Here is a 19739-nt window from a genome sequence, read left to right as displayed (position 1 = left end):
GTTAAAGACCAACATTAACCATCACAGAATCCAATAGAGCAGTGTGGTAATAAAGCACCTCTTTTTTGGGTGGAATCCTACAAAACCCAGTCTCACTCAGCATTCAGGAAGGCTCTTGGCTCAAGCAAAACTCTTTGCTCACTGATTTCTAACCATGTCACTTCACTTTTCCTTCATCTTTCCTAAGAGGAAATTCTGATACTTTATCCAACCTAAAACACGAGTCTTATAAAATAATTACATTCATTGTAACTACTTTAGAAATACTTGATTAGTACCCAGAAAAGAGTAGTTTATTTTGGGTGATCAACCATGCTGAGGGACTTAGGACATGAGATTTTCAATGTTAAAACTGGGAAATTCCAGGAAAAAAATAAAGAAATAGGTCACCTTTATATTACTGATAATTTTAAATTACATTTAGCAACAGCTACCTATTTAGCTGTTTAACTTACTAATTATAAGCACCTACTTAGTTGCCTAGCAAATGTAAATGGATATGAGAAAGTAAGAAAGCAAATTCTTATTCATAGAGAACTTCGAACTCCAGTTCAAAAAAAATAAGCAAAGCAATAATTGGATCTTAGGTGAACTTGATTCTGCTAAACTAAATGATTTGAAACTTATGTTGGAAAGCAAAGCAGGCAGATGGTCAACTTTCCAAATCAAAAAGCACAGGACCCTAGATATATTTGTAGCTGCCTACCTCTCTGAAGTGATTTAGAGGTAAAGTTTTATATATTTGATGTTCAAATAATTTTTAAATCAAAAGGATCTTCAGATATTACCATGGTTCCTATTATTTTTCTTTACTTGTCACATCCTACAAAACTAGTGTGAACAAATTCATGTGGCCATAAAGTAGTCTATATTCTTTTCTTCTTTTCTACCCACCTGTGTTAGTCAGCTATTAATTGCAGTGACCAAATAACAAGAAAAACCTACAGTTGGAAAGGTTTATTTTAGTCTCACAGTTTCAGAGGTCTCAATCCACGGTTGGTTGACTGGACCTGAGGTGAGACAGAACATAGGAGAGGAGGACGTGGCCCAAAAAAGTTGCCCAGCTCACAACATTCAGGAAGTAGAATGTTAGAGAGAGCATGAGGAGTCAGGGACAAGATACAGTCCAAGGGCATGGCCCCTGTGACTTACTTCCTCCAGACACACCCACCTGCCTATAATTACAACCCGGTAATCCCTTCAAATCATTAATCCATCAAATGGATTATTCCACTGATGAGGTTACACCTTTCATAACCCAATCTTTTCACCTCTGAACATTGCCCCATTGGCTAATATATGAGTTTTTGAGGGGGCACACTTAGCTGCTTGAGCACTAAGAGGTTGCTGCAGCCATGGTCCAAGGAGGCCCAGCTACTACTTGAGCTGGTAGCAGACCTTGGCGTCTTCCACATAGTGCTGGTTCTGCAAGAATGCAGGATGCTGGAGTTAAGGGGTCATGAAGGCTTCCACTGAGATTTCAAAGGAAGGCCTGGTGGTTCAGGCAAAGAGTAGCAGAGTCAGAATCCCTTTGGGCAACCCAAGAGGATGATGTATGAAATTGTGACAATGAAGCCAATGCTTCAATGGAGACTTGTAGAAGTAAGAGAAATGTGGACTATCTGCCAAAAAAATCTGCAGTCTGTGAACAGAGTCAGGTCAGGAGAGAGGCCATGTGGGTTATAACCAATAGGGCCATAGAAGTGGGTCTGCCCAAGTCCTTTTGGGACCACATCTCCCCACCACATGCCACAGATGCTGAACATGGAGTTAAGGAACTTAATATTTGCCCTGCTTAGTTTTGGTCTTGCTTTGGTCCCATCCCCCTTTTTTATGCCCCATATTTCCTCTCTTTTGGAAGCCATTGTATACTATATGTATGCAGATTAGTAAGGTTTCTCTAGAGGAACAGAACCATAGAATATTTATATGTATGATTATAAAAAGAGGGATTTAGTAGATGGTCTTCATCATTAGAAGCTGGATTATCCCATATGGCTGGCTGCACACCAAAGAGCCGGAGGAACCAGTAACTGCTGAGTGCAAGAAGCTGTAGCCTCAGAACAAGAGGGGCCAGTAATACAGCCCAAGTCCAAGACTAAAGTCCCAGGCAGTTCCTGGAGAATCACTGTTCAGAGTCCATACTGAAAGAGAGAAGGAGCTGGAGTCCAACATCCTCAGATAATGGCAGCAGCAATCAACACACCCACTCAAGAATGGAGCTTATATTGACTTCAGATTCCTCCTCCTTCTGCTTTTTGTTCCATCTGGGACCCAAAATCTATTAAACTGTGATGCCCACATTCAGGTTGGGGGTCTTTTCTCAGTTTGCTGCCCCACATGCCAGTCATCTCTGGATGTGTCCCTTGTGGACACATCTTAATCCTAAACATCTCATAATCCAATCAAGTTGACAATCCAGATTAATGATCATAGCCTTCCCCAAAGAGACCATTAAATAGAATGACAGGTGGCACTTCAACTTGAAATCTTCAATCGTTAGAAGAAAAATAAAATTTACTTTAGAAGCAAATGATAGATTTAATATAAGGAGGCCTATCAGTTCAAAGCCCCATTTTTCTGGGGTCCAGGGTTTTTGTAAAATACCTACCACAAGTATTTTTAGTATCTATCATTCCAAAACCCTTTTTAAGTTACTGCAGATACAGAGATGGATCACTTGGTCCCCCTTCTGGGACAGAACACAGCAGTTGTTCTGTAACTACACAGTAATGCGGTTCAACGATTTAGGTGAAGATGGAAAAAAACATTATTTCTGGTTGAAGTTAAAAAGAAATGTATTGATCTGCACTGGATCTTTGCCAAGCTACCAGACCAGGGACACATCCTTTTCAGTAAATCCTTAATGATTATAAGCCGAGGTTAGTTTAATGCTTTCTTTCAAATATACACAGTCTCTCAACCTCTAAGCAAAACGTTTCAGTACTGTACCCTGGTACTGGGTCTTCATTTAACTAGGCTCCAAACTTCTATAGCTCCTGAGAGGAACTTTTAAAACCTCTTCATGGCATTGGCTATGAAATTGATATTCTAATGTTAGGGGTGACCTGGGGATAACTTCTTTTCAAAGCAACCTCTGTCCCATAAGTCAGGCTGATAGATGCTAATATGTTTCTAACTATCCCTGCCCATTTTCACAGAGATGCACTTGTTAGTCTATAAGTCATACACCAGAGACACAACTATAATGAATGAATATATATTTGTATTCATACACACACACACACTCAATTATTTAGGTGTTCCAAGTAAAATGTAATATTTTAAGTGATATCCCAGTTTTCAGACCACAGTTCAAAGATATATCTTCAATAAAGATTTTACTTATACCTCTAGAAAGAGACTTCTTTCTTTCCTGGACTTCTCAATAGTCTCTACCATTTTAAAAATACTTTTTAGCCCCTCTAGAGTATGTGCTTCTTGCCAGCAGTGATGATTCACCTTTGGTCTTGGGCTTGCTCATGCACTCTGCAAGAATTTGCTAAATATACCATGAGACCTTGAAGACACAATCATTATTCTCAGACTCCTATGTGTGACCAGCCCCAGGTGAAGGATAGTCCTGCCCTATTCACTTAGCATCCTCCAACTCTTCAGTTCTCTGGGTGACATCATGTTCATAATTCTTTCTCCACTGGTCCAAAAGTGGTCCAAAGACCACTTTAGCATTGTCTTTGGATAGGGTCCAGTGCAGTTCAGCTGTGACCTCTGGTTCTTCCTTGCAGAAGGTCACAGTCATGCCTAGTTCGTAGCACATGGGCCAAGGGACTTGAGACTAGAGGGACATAGGTTTAAAAAAGGCACCACCATCATTAACAAGAAAATTCTTGGAGGCGACATAATTTTTTTAAAGATAAAATTAATAACAACCTGCCACAATTCAAGTAGAACTTCAACCTCAGAAGATAATACCAGGGGTGAAATTTGGGATAAGAGGAAAAAGGATAGAGAGTAACAAATTTGCCGTTAAATCATGGAAGAGTTCCATCTAGGGAAATGGCAGTCCAACTATGTGGGCTTCAGTGATGGACAGGCGTGAAGTCCTGGAAGTAATGGAGAACACAAAGGTAGCAAGGAGAATACTCATTATCATTTAGGCAATAAGATTTGTTTTAGGTAATATGTAAGATTCAGATCTTGTTTGAATCACAAAGAACTACTGTGATTCTGACTAGTCTTTTCATTCTGTGAATGAGGAAACCTCTTTAACTTCACATGGAAACCTCTGAAAACTTCATCTATCATCACTTTAAAATCATGCTGCCCAACAAAGCTTCCTATGGTATCAAAATGTTTTATGTGTACATTATTCAGGATGACAACCAGTAGCCACATGTAGCTATTCAATACTGAGACTGTGCCCAGAACATGGTTAGTCAAAACTGAATCTTTAATTTTATTTTAATTAATATATATATTTAAATTTAGATAACTACCTGTAATACAGTAGTATCTCCTGCTGAGTTTAATGAACATTTCTGTCACTTAAATTATCTGGTCAACCAAGCAGCATTATTCCTAGTAGGTAACCTCATGTAGTAGGAAGAACAGGGACTTGACCAATCTTCATGGGTTCATTTTGCAAATTAAAAGCAGAATCATTTTAGGCAGCTGCAGCTCTAAGCACAAAGCTTAGTTAATGGCACCCTCAATCAGATAGCCTTGGGCAGTGAATGAGAAGCATTAATACAAGTTGAGTCTGAGCAGGACACAGGATTTGGAATCAGATAAACTTGGATTAAAATTATGACTTCTCTTCCTTAACATGTCTTTTCTGAGTACCTATTTTAGGCATGAGTATTATAGAAGTAAAGGAGATAAAGACAAAGTCTTTGCCCTAGGAATCAAAAGGTTTAAGAGCATACACAAAATCAACATGTAAACAAACTAATAAATATTCATTAAAACTATTTTTAATAGTTAAAAAAAAAAAAAACAAGAACATGTTCTATAATGTTTGTTCTCACTATTCCCCAAAGAACTTGGGAGAGGGAATAGCAATGGGAACAGCAGTTACAACAATTCTAAGGTATGAATTATAAAGGCAGACAGGAAGCCAGGGCAACTGGAGGGGAGTAATGAGGGAAGCAGATGTGTGAGGTAAGTTCACAGGAGGAGCCTGGAGCCTGATCAAGGTGGCTTTGTAGACCAATCAGAAGCCACTGTGAAGGCAGCCAGAAGATTCTCTAAAATATCAATCAAGCCATTTCACTATGCAAATTCCTTCACATTGCCTCTCTAGCTGTGTGACCTTCATCAGGTTGTCTTCTTAGAACCTTGGTTTCTTCCTGTACAATATGATTCTACCTGCTTCATACAAAGTGAGATAACAGGAGAGAAGTATATAGAACAATGTCTGATGCATAAACAGTGGTCATAATTTCAAAACTTAGATATGATACAGAAATTAAGTAGGACGAGGGAAGAAAATTGTATAATAATTATTATGGTTTGTATGTAAAATGTCCTCCATAAAGCTCACGTGTTGGAAGCTCAGTTCCCCCATGCAGCTAGGTTCTGAAGTGGGACTTTGAGGCAATGATGGAATATGTAAACTTTGACCTCATCCATGAATTAATCCATTTGATGGATTAATAATTTGAATGAACTACAAGGTGATAACTGTAGACAGGTGGGTGTGGCTGGAGATAGTCACTGGAAGCATGCCCTTTGGTGCTATATCTTGTCCCTAGTTTCTCCTTTGTCAATCTCTTAGCTTCCCAGCTGCCAGAATGCCAGGGTCCAGCCCTAGCAGGAGTCCATGGGTTCCACACAGGTAAACGGGGCACGGGGAGACAGCCTCGGCGATGGATGGAGAATGAAAGACACAGACTCTAGTTCTGGTGCAATCAATCCCACTTTATTCTGGGGAGGGCTGGGTTTATATACATTTTTCTTCAGGCTATAATGGCAGTCTTGTGGTTAATATTAAAGAAGTTTCCAAAGCATAGGCAGAAATTGTTTTAACAAGGAACAGAAAGATTATGAGAAAACAGTAACCTTACAGATTATCCTTACCTAATCACAATTGTTTTAAGAATATCTAACTACGTTGATGAGCTAATACAATGTTTATTTCCTTAATATCTAAACTCTATGTGACCTAAGACTATTCTTATTATTCTCGTGGTTAAAGCGATAGACAAGTAATCTCATGTGACCATCTCTACTAGGTCCATCTGGTTAATATCGAAATTGCTGAGTTAAGGGCTACAGGAGGGCAGCAGTTGCAGTGGTTCTCGTGGCCAAGTTTTTTTTACTGAATAAATTACCTTGTCTTATGTAGCTCTTTTTTTCCAGAACAGGGCATTGTGCACCAACGTTTATTATAGGGGTGACCTATTCTTTGTAGGAAGGAAGGAATGTTGTGAAACCTTATTCTTTTACCCCACCACCATCATTAGAATTTAACCAGCCTGTTGGAGACAAAGGCAGATCTGTAACTATTTTCTCCAGAGACTTTCAGGGACTCATTACACGGTTGCAAAATTATTTTTAATTTTGTTAGTGGTAAAGACCCATTGTTTTTCAGATTGTAGGTAATATTTTCTGGAATTTTTGTTGTATTCCCCTCGTCCCCTTAAGCAATCCGTTCAAACTGAAATGAGTAATATATTATCAGAAAAACACAGCAGAAAAAATACCATGCTCCGGAGCAAAACATCCGGCAATTCCTTTTAGGATGAGCCTCTGCAAACATCCTCCAGAGGATCTTTGTCAAGCACTGGATGGAATTCCAGATGTCCCTGCACCAGAAACTGAGCAGCTTTCCTCTACTATTTCCTACAACCATGATGTTTCTACCTTGGAGTCAATCATGAACTGTATAAAACTCTGAGCCAAAATATTTTTTTTCCTCTTCCATGTTGCTCTTATTAGCTATTTTGATCACAGTGGTGAAAATCTAACAAAGGTATTTTGATCATAATGATGAAAAACTAACAATATACTAACAAACATTCAACTACCTCCACCCTCAGAGCATATGCCTTTTAGTAAGATCATGTACAAGTGAGGTACTCTGGTGTCATAGTAACAAGATACCCTGACGATGAACTAAGAATTAGACTTCAACATCAGAACTTGAGGAACTCATCTTTTGTCTTTTCAATTTGCTTTCACCCTGAAGAGTTACTTTCCTTTGGCCAGTCACTAACATTATTTATTCCATAGGCAGAAAAGACTTATTTCTATAACTCAAAAGTAAAATAATATTGAGAACTCAGCTCCACATTTTTCATTCTAGTCTTCTGTTGAATTCTACTTTTTGGTGAGCAATTCAGAATCAAATCCATAGAGATTTACTGACATTCTGTTCAGTTAATAATGCAAAATGGAACCACATACTTTGCTTACTCTAAATCTGATAAACTATATAGTGATTTTAATCACTGAGGAAGATATTTTAATCATCAACATTCTTCCTAGTACTTACAAGGTCCAACATGGGTTTTTCCCCATTACTTATATAGTACTTTCTCATCATCTTTTTTTGGGGCGTAGGGTACTGGTAACAACCCAGAGGTGTTCTACCACTGAGCTACATCTCCAGTTCTTTTAAATATTTTATTTAGAGACAGGGTCTCGCTAAGTTGTGGAGACTGGTTTTGAATTCACAATCCTCCTGCCTCAGCTTCCCAAGCAGCTGGAATTAAAAGCATTTGAACACTATTTTTAAAATCATAGTCAATGTTGAAAAATAAAGTTACCCTGATCTCCTAGTCTAACTGTCCTCTTAGTTCTTCAATTTATGATCAAAGTTGCTCTTTTCCCTGGTAATTTGGTTTATCAGAGACTCCTTTTCTTCAAGCCTCTTTAGGAACTCAATACAGAAAGATTTCACAAAATAAATTAAGAGATTGTCACCTCTACTTGACTTATTGACTTTAAGGACACACAAAATGACTTCTGCCCACATTTGTCTGATATTTAGGAAGAGTCTAAGAGTTCTATTATCAGCAACACCATGGCAATAAGTCTTCTAAGGACACACAAGAACCCTGAAAACAGAACTAATGTTTTACTAGTATGAGTCAATAACAGATATTAGCTACTGTTATTGAGAAACTTTCTATGCTCTAGGTACTTTATGTATATTATCTAGGTTAATTCTCATAACTTTTTGGTAATGAAAGTATTATATTAGTCATTTTGTAGAGGAAGAAACAGGAAAACTCACTTAAATGTGAGACAGAAATAATCATAGCTAGTAATTGGTGGATATAGATTCAAATGAAGTTCTTACCCTTTATACTTTCTTCTATGTCATACTCCTTTACTTATTATATGTGGCTCTCCCAACTTATGTCTACATAATTTTTAGATAATTATAATATTTTTGCTTCATTTGTAAACAAAGCTAATGGGTTACTCAGTTTTCTATTACTATAAAAAGTACCTGAGATAATCACACAGGGAAAAGATTTATTTTGGTTCATAGTTTTAGAGGGTTCAGTCCATCATGAGTTGGCCCATTGCTTTCAGTGAGGCAGTAAATCATGGTGGGATCATGTGGCAGAGTGAAATTGCTCACCTCATGGCTAGGAAGTGAAAGAGAAGAGGAAGAAGGTATTAAAATCCCACAATCCCCTTTAAAGGCATGGCCCCAATGACCTCAAGACCTCCCAATAGATCATATTTCTTAATGTTTTTAACATCTTCAAATGGTGTCAAGCTGGGGACCAATCTTTCAACACATGGGCCTATGGGACACATTGCAGATCTAAATTATGGTAGAGCATGATGGAATAAAGCATCACTAATGAAAAGTGATTGCGAATGCATTTTGTTGACTGAATTGCTAAATGAATAAGATAGTCATTTCCTACTGGAAATGTGACCATGAGAAGGGAAAATTCTAGCACATTCTACCTCTTTGCATGACCTAGTTTATTAATTATAGGGTAGAAATACCATGATTATTAGAAATGGTATTAAAAGCTAAGCCAAAACTTGGAAAAAGTAATTATTCTTATAGTACAATGAATATAACAACAAAAGTCCCCATTTTTTTTTTTTTATTTTTTACTTCTACCTCTCTTGCTACTATCAAGTTCTGAAGTTTTCAACATTATAAGGAAGGATCTATTTGAGTTAAAGCAGCAGTTCATAAACTTTTTTATATTTCTTTATATTCTTAAAAATTATTAAAGTTCTCAAAGATTATTTCATATTAATAGACAATATATTAAAATTAAAACAAAATTTCAAATGCCAATTTCAATAACTATTCACATACCAGTCTACTTTCACAAGAGCTATGTAGGCCAGGTGAGAGGCCACAGTTTTAGTGTAATAAAAAATTTTTAAAAAAAGCATTGAAAAATACAGGTGTTATCCATGTTATCTCTCCCTGAACTCCAAATAGTTTAGAGAAAGGTGCCTCCTACTTGAGGGAAGGAGAATGAAGTAGGTCTGGGCCTTAGATTTGTTACAAGGATTTAAGGAACTAAAAAACTCAATAGCAAAAACATCAAGTATCCTGGTTAAAAAATGGGTAATAAACCTAAATAGACATTTCTAAAAAGAAGATAAACAAATGGCAATAGGTTTATGAAAAAATTTTCAACATCATTGACTGCCAGGGAAATGCAAATCTAAACCACAGTAACATGTTGCCTCACCCTAGTAAAAATGATTATTATCAAAAAGACTTAAAGATAAAAAGTGCTAATGAGAATGCAAAGAAAAGGGAACCCCATATGCTACTGGCGACAACAGTAGGGCGGCTCCTCAAAACATTAGAAACAGAACTATCATAAGATCCAGGCATCCTACAAGTGGGTACATAGCGAAAGAAAATGAAATCCATGTATTGAAGAGACATCTGCATTCACACATTTATTGTAGCCCTCTTATGTGGAAAATAAAGAAGTTTATCTAGTAGAAGTTAAGAGTACAGGACGGGAGATGTAACTCAGTGGTAGAATGCTTGCCAAGCAGGGTAAGGCCCTGAGTTCCATCCCTAGCACAAAAAAACAAAACAGAACAGAACAAAAAAGAACCCCCAAAATGCCCCACAACAGAAATGAGAAGTTGAGAGTAGAATGGTAGTTACCAGAGGCTACGGGGAGTAGAGAGGGAGAAAGCATGAGGACAGTTTGTTCAATGGGTACTAAATTGTAGTTAGATAGGAGTAAGAAGTTCTGGTGTGGTCTTACACAAAATGATTATAGATAACAATAATGTACTGTATATTTCAAAAACTTACAAGAAAGGATTTTGAATGTTCTCATAAGAAATGAAAACTATTTGTGGAGATAGATATATTTAACCTGTTATATGTTACACAACATAGATATATATTAACATATCACATGGTATCCCAATTAATATGTACAATTTTTGTTTTTATGATCAAAAGTAAATTTAAATTCAAATTTAAAACAGGCCAATAAATGTTAAATTTTATTTTCCCCATATAAATTATGTATTTCGTATTATTAAAATAGGAAAGAAAACCAAACCAATGAAACAATAAATGCATTAATTTTTTCAGAATCTTATTCCAAATTACTTCCATGCCTATAGAAAATAAAGACTATTCATTCTCTTTAAATACATATTTTATATAAATGATACTTTGAGTGAATTCTCAGGTGGAGAATGCTTATTTGAGGGCATTTATTTTCACAACCTGCTTTGGTTATTAAAACGTTTTCACAGTTAGTCCTTGATAATTGTCTATGATCATGTAGAAATTAAAGGTCTGAATGATAGTTTTAAGGAAGTAAAATTTCTGAGTATAGCTACATGGAACTAGATCCACCTTAAACAAACTTCAGAAAATTAGAACTTAGTGGCAATCTAATTTTTGGAGACTTGGAAGTATAGGCAGAGAAATGTTCAAATTTTATCTACCTCAATCTGAGTGGAAACAAAATCAAAATCTCAGTGCGTTGGAAACTTTTCAGATTTTTAACATTTAAAAAGTCTTGAGTTGTTTAACTGTCAGAGAAGATTACAGAGAAAGTATGCTTGCACTGCAACAGCAAATCACATGCTTAAATGGATTCGATCGGGAGAATAATGAAGCACAAACTCTGAAAATGAGGAGTAGGAGGATGGAGAGGAAGACAAAGGAGATGAAGAAGACGACAAAACTGGCCCACCTGAAGAATATGAGGAAGAGGAGCAGAAGGAAGAAGAGGAAGATGAGGAGGTTGAAGATCAAACAGGCTCAGAACTGGAGGAGAGGTGGTGTGCCTCTCAGATTTAACAAAAGAAGAAATTCAGGAAGAAGATGATAGTGATGGCTATGTGGAAGATGGAGAAGAGAATGAGGAAGATGGAGAACATTTTGGGGTGAAGAGGAGAAAACAAAATGCTAAAGATGACAGAGAGGAAGAAAATTATTAGATATTCTTAGATCACTCTAAGCTCAGATCCCCTGATGTTCCTGGGTGTGCAATAAAGCAATCACATCTTTATTTCTTCATGTATAATAGTTACCACTACAGAAGATAATGTGTAACTTTTTGTAGCAAAAGTGTGATTTTACTGGTTTTGTTTTTGTTTTTGTTTTTGCTTAACATTCCAGATAAGACTCACTAATTTATGAATGATCATAGTGTGTGTAGGGAAAAATTTTCATTGAACCCCACTGTGAAATTCCCCATTTACTTAGAATTCTAATTTTTCTAACTCAGTCTCACTATAATAGTCATTTTTAGCCCACAATGAAAATCTGATCACTTTTACAAAAGGGTTGTTTGGTGCACTTCAATCCTAAATTATGTATAAATTAACTAAAACTACAGTCAGCTGAAATACAAAATGATAATAGTTTCTTGAATGATAAGTTGATATTTTTTAGAGGTGATCCAGAGATGTTTAACGTGAGGACAATGACTTTGTTCTGGCTAAGGGTACTGAAGTGGCTATTTGTCACTTAGTATTCTGGAAAGCAGAAGCAGAACAGTAAAGATTCTATTCAGAAATACAGCTCCTGGATTATGTGATGACTGATAAGATTCTCCTTCCGTTTCTTCTTTTCATTTCATTCCCCTCCCTTTATCCCAAAAGAAAATTGGGAAACTCGTGGACACCCAGGAAAATCTGTAGTCTTATGCCTCAACCACCTTTTCAGACCTGTCTGGTTTTAAACAAGCTAAGTGGAAGAAACTGAATATCTTCTGAGATATGAATATTGTTGCCAATACAATTCCATGTAACAAGCTCTGCTTTCTGTCAATCTTTCTTGGTTGACCACAGTAAGACTACTTATGGGATGAAGACAGAAAATCAGCAGGGGAGGCTTTTGAAGTTCCTCAAAATTCAGAACAATTACCTGTTAACATATGTTCAAGTTTTTAAGATGGCTTTCCAAGTGATTTGGGTACCAGCTCTCTGAAGTATTTATAATTTTTCTCAGTAGAATCTTTACTTATTCTTCTTACAGTCTTAACAGATGACCTGATATAGAATTTAATTGGAGCATACTAGGCAGTTGGAAAAATATTTGAAACTAAATATTAAAGTTAAGATTTATGTTTCAAAGTGGGTGTCCATTAAAAATACGAAAATATTTGGTATAAGCACATTTCCTTATTTGGCTACTAAATAAAATACAATGAGCAGATAACAACATTTCCAATTTTGTCATGGAGGCTCCATGTTCAAGGCAGTTACTTTTTAAATCTAGACTATCTAAAAAATTTTCCCCTTGTTCTGAATATTTGTAAGTTTTTTTAAAAGTTAGCGTCAGAGGATTAATTGAAATCATGATTCTATACTGGGACACATTTAAATTACTGAGTATAGCAAGTACTGCTGCTGCTTTTTGGTTTAAAATTTATGACTTGACATTTTAAAGTAAAAATTATGACGTTATCTGTGGAGAAACTGAAATGTTGCAAAATTGACTGAAATAAAATACTTGAGATAAATTTAGTGGGGGGACTGAATCACCAGAAGAGTAACACTTCTCTCCTAATTTTAACAAATGAAGTGCCCTGCTTCAGGTTCTAAGAGTTCTCATTGCATACAGTGCCAGATTTAAAAGTACTTATTTTTTAATGAAATCTATATATTGGCTTTCTTACAATTTGTGCAATCCAAATTAGAGTTCTTTACCTTGCAAACAATACTTAGAGCCTCAGATAACTTTTCAGACTTATTTAGATTTGTGGGTGGTATTTTTATACAAATAAGTAAGGGTAGGTTTTATATTTTGTAGTTCTAGATTCTATTTTAATGCTTTTTATGTGGCAGTACGTCTACAGGATGTTTAATTAATCAAGAATCAATCTTTGAAAACTTTGAAGTTAATACTTCCAAGCAACTGTGTTCTGAATAAAGGAATGACAGTGTTAAAACAAAAACAATGACAAAAAATCCATTTTCATAATATTCGTTTTTTCTAAAAAAATTATTAATTTACTTTAAAATAGTACAAACATGCTAATATGTTAATATAAACAAAAAATTTAGGAAAAACTATTATTCCCAAACCATATTTTTGTTTCACACTGTTTTATATATATACATACATATATATGTGTATGTATATATATATAGATAGATAGATAGATTGATAGATATTTAACTCTCTGGCTTAATGAAAGACAGTTAGAGTCTCATATCTACTTTTGTATCATATCTACTGCAATATATTGATTTATTTGATGTATATAAAGAAAATTCAGCCTCCCATAGTACCTAGTTCCAAAAGGGAATGTATTTTTGTAGTCTCTTTAGATGATTGTGACAAGCATTTGACACCACACCAGAAACCCAATAAATGAAAGTTTCTTAAAGGTTAATTGCAATATGTAATCCAGTTCTATCAGTGAATATTTTTACTCTGGTCACTAAATAAAATATAAAAAAAGGCTGGGGATGTGCCTCTGGCAAAGCGCCCCTGGGTGACTGACTGGCTATAAATCAGGGTTCCCATGACCCTCTCTTCAGGTTTAATTAATTTGCTAGAGCAGCTCATAGAACTCAGGAAAATACATTACTTACATTTGAGATTATAAAGGGTATTACCAAAGATACAGATGAAAACAGAGGAAAGATATGCACAGGGCAGGGTGTGTGGGAAGGAACAGAGCTTTTATGCCCTCTCCAGAAGAGCCACCATTTAGGAACATATACAGCAAAGAGGAAACTCTGGAACCCAGTTGTTTTGGGTTATTACAGAAGCTTCACTATGTAGGCATGATTGATTTAATTGGCCATTGGTAATCAACTCAACTTTTTAGCACTTCTCCCCACCCTAGCATTTGGGGTGGGAAAAAATGTTCCAACTCTTTAATCATGCCTTAGTCTACTTAGTGACCAGCACAACCTACAAACTCTTTCTCTTAGCCACTGCATTAGCATAGAAAAGACATTAATACATCAGAGATTTCAAGGGATTTAAGGTCTATGTATAGGGAAACAAAGACTAAACACACACAGACAGACAGACAGACAGACACACACACACAAGTTCTTCTTATCCTTGGATTTACTTTCTGAGATGAGTTTAGTTACCCAACGTCAACTATAGTTAGAAAGCACTATGTGGAAAATTCTAGAAATAAACAATTCATAAGTTTCCCATGGTGCACCATGCTGAACACAGTGATGAAATTTCTCACTGCCACTCTGTCTCACCTGGGACACAAATCATCCCTTTGTCTACCATATATACATATACATAGGTCTCTGTATGGTGTGAGGCATCCACTAGGGGTCTTAGAATGTCTTCCCCACGGATAAAAAAGAACTACAGTATCTCTTTTCATAAATCACAATATCACACAATATTTAAAAAAAAATCATATTGGTTAACATCACCACTGATCTCATCAAAAAAGTCTTTAAGAACTCAAGCTCATGATGGCATATTCATGCTTCCTAAAATCTATTTTTTACCTAAAAGTTCCTATTTTATTGGCAACAAATGCTGTCAGTTGTTTTTCTCAACATGACAGGCTTGCTTTGTTCATTTTTGAGAAAATATCTGCCAAATATGTAAGTCTGAATAAACAGTTTGTCAATTGTTCTTCCAAGTTAAAGTGATATTCCCTGAATAAAGCCACTAGCTCAGCTCAGATTAAATCACACATCTTACTTCAGTATGAAACAGAAGTTCTTAATGCAGACTTGTTTTGTCACACAGAATATTAAAAAGACATATACTCAGGGTTGAGATGTAATATAATTAATTTGTACTGCTTTATTAAGGCCATTCTTTTTAAACTTTGAGTACATATTAATGAATACAATAATTAATAGTGCAGTATGGTACTACTGGTTGGATTTGTAATAATACTAGAGAAATTTAAATTGTCAATGCATTTGCACTATAAATACAAGGGGGGAAAGGATTTAAAAGCAAATAGCATCTAAGTGTTAAAATAAAATAATCCTATCCTCATAGACCCTCAAAAGGTATTGAGGACCCTGGGGGATCTGTGGACCAAACTTTAAGAATCTTTGAGTGAAACATCATATTTAAAAGAATTCTGAAGAAATGCAAATCCATTAGAATATTGAGATCAATGAATCATTTGTATCACAGAACAAGTACATACTTAACATGGCTAAATCAATGGCATGTACTACTGGTCTCCTTTAGAAGCAGGGTATGATAAGATGACAGGGCATGAGAAAGAGACTTTAGTAATAACAGCAGAAAAGTAGTAAATATTAAAGTCTGGAACATGAACCCATGAGGAGAGGGGGAGCTTGGGTAAGTTCATGCTTAAAATTTAATTTATACAAAAGCCAAAAGGTAAAGATAAGAATTAAAGGAAGCAAGAAAAAGGTCCTGCATCCTAAGTAGAATTACATCTCACACCCACTTTCATTTCACTCACTTACCCACCAATTTCCTCATCAAAAAAGTGAGTAGAAAATTAATGCCAATAACTAGGAGGAAGCAGGCAATGCCTATTAAAACAAGTTTTGTACAAAACTTTCTTCAGGCCCAGATATACAAATGTACTCTGGCTTTGTTTCTGGACTGTGGAGTCACACACCACATCCTCAATGGTACAGAAGATCAAACTGAGACCAAGTGTCACACTTCCTGTTGATAACAGAAGAAGGGTTCTATTCAGTATTCTGGCTTGAATCCCAAATACTTTCCTCTTCTAGATTTCTAAGTTTTTAATTTTTCTAACTCATTTTAATTTTACCTTGACTTTAGAGTTAGCATACAGAAAAGATGTGTCCAGTGTCAGAACAATGTTACACAACTTGAATTGTCTTCATTTTGTATTCAATCATGTGTGCCTCCAAGTGTCAATAACTCACTGTTTATTTCCATTGACCTAGGAATTCCATCTCTGGAAATATGCTACTAAAATAATTCTAATTACAGACAAACATGAAGCCACATGCTCTTCATAGCAGAGAAAGTCAAGTTACAGGGCAAGGTAAATAAACTATAGTCCATCTATTTAAAGGATGGGGAGCAGCCATTAAAAATGACTAAATAAGCATGATATAAAAAAGCTTACAATAAAGTAAAAACAAAATGAAAAAGATTGGAAAAGTATATCAATAGTGGTTTATAGTAAAGAATAAGGCATGGGACATTTTACTATTTCTAGTTTACCAAATGTATATGAAGAACCAGTAAGTGCTGGGCAATGTTCTAGATTATAGGCATACACCAATGAACAAAATAAAGAGCCCTGACCTCATGTAGTTTATATTCAAGTAGATGGAAACTATCTAATTGGTTCAAACAACCATTTTGTATGCAAAATATTATAAAAAAGAAGCACAAGTAGCAAATGGGTTGACAGTGCTCAAATGGCACCTTCTCAAAGGAATTATTCTGACTTGCCTCAGATGTTCATCTGATTAAACTCCATCTCTGAAACTTTGCAGAATTAATAAAGTAGTTCGGGCAGATGAAATTGCTAGACCCAGACTCCCAGGTGGGAGTGAGCCAGGTATGTTCAAGGCATAGCAAAGAGTTCAGTGTGGCTAAGGCAGAATGAGAGAAGCAGCAAGTAGTACTAGTGGCCAGAGATATAAGGGGAGTCTAATCATGTAGGCCATTGTACAGATTATGACTTTCACTGAGTGTAAAAATAAGGTAGGGTCTTCACTAAAAATTAGCAACAATGCTCATTTGATGCAGAAGTTGTAAAGAAGTCATGCCTACTAGACAATATGGATAGCCCTAATAATCCTTTGGTCTTGCCAATTTTCACAGTGGTTTTCTTCTGGGCAGAGCCTCCCAAAGTAGCATAGAGGTGACCTATTCCAGAGAGAAGCTTACCTGTGGACAAGGGTAATGCAGAGGCTACATTCCTCCACTAGAGTCTTTGGATGCCCAACCAGTCTGTGGGTAATTACCTCTCAGTTGTGCCTCCATGAATCTCCTGGGAGTGAGGATTACTCAAAACTGAAGCAGCACATTCACTTACCTCTCTCACTCTGTAGCTTTGTCTTCTGTGCTATCAAGTCGTTTGCCAACTGGGTTGCTTCAACTGGTTTTGCATTTGCTTCATTCAAGCGCTCTTCATATAGACTAGAGTCTCTCAGCATTAGCCTTTGAATTGAGAAAGAAGGGTTAGTCATGCTCATTAGCTGCCTGAGGAAGAATGGAATGGGTGGCACTGGGACCTGTATGAGCCCTTCTGCAGTAAAGACCTCAGTCAGCATTGGGAAGCCACCTCTAATTCAAGCACATACAATAAACCCTAGGGTCTGAGCCTCTAAGAAGTCAAAATTATTTCACGCTATAGGTGTCAATGAAGAAATCCAACTCCCAGGGTACTTGGAGCCTCTCCAGAATTCCTTGTTCTTCTGGAGAAGGAAACATGTCAAATGCTAATGAGGCAAGACATGATGATTTCCTGATAATATATTATATCACATTATACATTTAACTTTTACTTTCACTAGAATGTTTCATGAGGGTAGAAATTCTGCTTGATCACAGACACCTAGTGCCTTGAACAGTATCAACAACATAATAGAGGCTCAATGAACAAGCAGGAAAGTACACAGGGAAGGAAAGGAGGAAGAAGGAAGGAAACCTAGAGAGCTGGCCCAGCAAGCCAAGACAAAGTAGATGTGAAAGCCTAATAAAGTTTTGAGCTGTCAAAGCCACTGCACCCTTCTGATCACTGAAGTTGAAGGCTTAAGATAGCCCTGTTGAACTAATACTTGAATCTCAAACTTCAACTTCTCAGAATTGACTTTTCCTGCTTGAAGAAAAAAGATATGGCTTTTGCATTTCTCCCTGGCTTAGGTAACCAATAAAATGACAAGATTGTCACACTATGAAAACTCATGCAAGTAATTTTGAGACCCAAGATTCTCAGACTTGACTGAACTGCCAAATGCAGGCTGTGTGGGGATATCCCGTTTACCTAGAAATTAACTGTAGTTTAAAACTTATAGTCAGAAATGGCAAAATCACATTGGTTGACTTCCATGGTTCTATAGTTTTTATGTAGCTATTTTTGTGAAACTAATCTACAAATTATCTCTGAATACCTTCCATCTGCCCCAATGTTGATGATGATGGATGATGACACAAATAATAACAGCAGCAGCTAACATTATTGGATGTTTATTGCATAGCCTGCTCTCTCTGGACTTTTTAGGTGTTAATCCTTATCTGTACAAAGAAAGAATACCTTTTTCTTCTATAAGATGCAAGGTCTCTGGTCTGATTCCGAGATCCTTAATCCATTTTGAGTTTAGTTTTGTGCATGGTGAGAGATATGGGTTTAGTTTCATTCTGTTGCATATGGATTTCCAATTCTCCCAGCACCATTTGTTGAAGAGGCTATCTTTTCTCCATTGCATATTTTTGGCCCCTTTGTCTAGTATGAGAAAATGGTATTTATTTGGGTTTGTGTCCGTGTCCTCTATTCTGTACCATTGATCCACCTTTCTATTTTGGTACCAATACCATGCCATTTTTGTTACTATTGCTTTGTAGTAGAGTTGAAGATCTGGTATTGCGATACCCCCTGCTTCACTCTTTCTGCCAAGATTGCTTTAGCTATTCTGGGTTTTTTATTCTTCCAGATGAATTTCATAATTGCTTGCTCTATTTCTGTAAGGTACATCATTGGGATTTTAATTGGAATTGCATTGAATCTGTATAGCACTTTTGGTAGTATAGCCATTTTGACAATATTAATTCTTCCTATCCAAGAACATGGGAGATCTTTCCATCTTCTAAGGTTTTCTTTAATTTCTTTCTTTAGTGTTCTGAAGTTCTCACTGTAGAGGTCTTTCACCTCTTTTGTGAGATTGATTCCCAAGTATTTTATTTTTTTCGAAGCTATTGTGAATGGGGTAGTTTTCCTAATTTCTCTTTTTGAAGATTCATCGCTTATGTACAAAAATGCCTTAGATTTATGTGCATTGATCTTATATCCCGCTACTTTACTGAATTCACTTATGAGATCTAAAAGTTTTCTGGTGGAATTTCCTGGTTCCTCTAAGTATACAATCATATCATCAGCAAATAGGGATAGTTTGAGTTCTTCTTTTCCTATTCGTATCCCTTTAATTTCTTTGGTCTGTCTAATTGCTCTGGCTAGAGTTTCAAAGAAAAAGTAGGTCCAGAGCTTCAACATGTCGACTTAGGACCAGACTTCCTCAACAGGACTCCCATAGCACAAGAAATAAAAGCAAGAATTAATAACTGGGATAGATTCAAACTAAAAAGCTTCCTCTCAGCAAAGGAAACTATCAGCAATGCGAAGAAAGAGCCTACAGAGTGGGAGAAAATCTTTGCCAATCAT

General features: G+C 36.3%; 1 protein-coding gene across 1 annotated transcript in view; it reads right to left on the bottom strand.

The window, feature by feature from the left end:
- Nucleotides 1-19739, bottom strand: part of Myh15 (myosin heavy chain 15) — a 131152-nt gene that overhangs the window by 24875 nt on the left and 86538 nt on the right. The window contains 3 exon segments of the mRNA XM_053743448.1: nt 3597-3743; nt 3745-3796; nt 17397-17521. Coding sequence (XP_053599423.1) covers nt 3597-3743; nt 3745-3796; nt 17397-17521 — 324 coding nt within the window.

This window comes from Sciurus carolinensis, chromosome 9, assembly GCF_902686445.1.
Source record: "Sciurus carolinensis chromosome 9, mSciCar1.2, whole genome shotgun sequence".
NCBI classification, from domain to species: Eukaryota; Metazoa; Chordata; class Mammalia; order Rodentia; family Sciuridae; genus Sciurus; species Sciurus carolinensis.
Note: the sequence above shows the minus strand (reverse complement) of the source record. Positions and strands in the feature narration are given on the sequence as shown.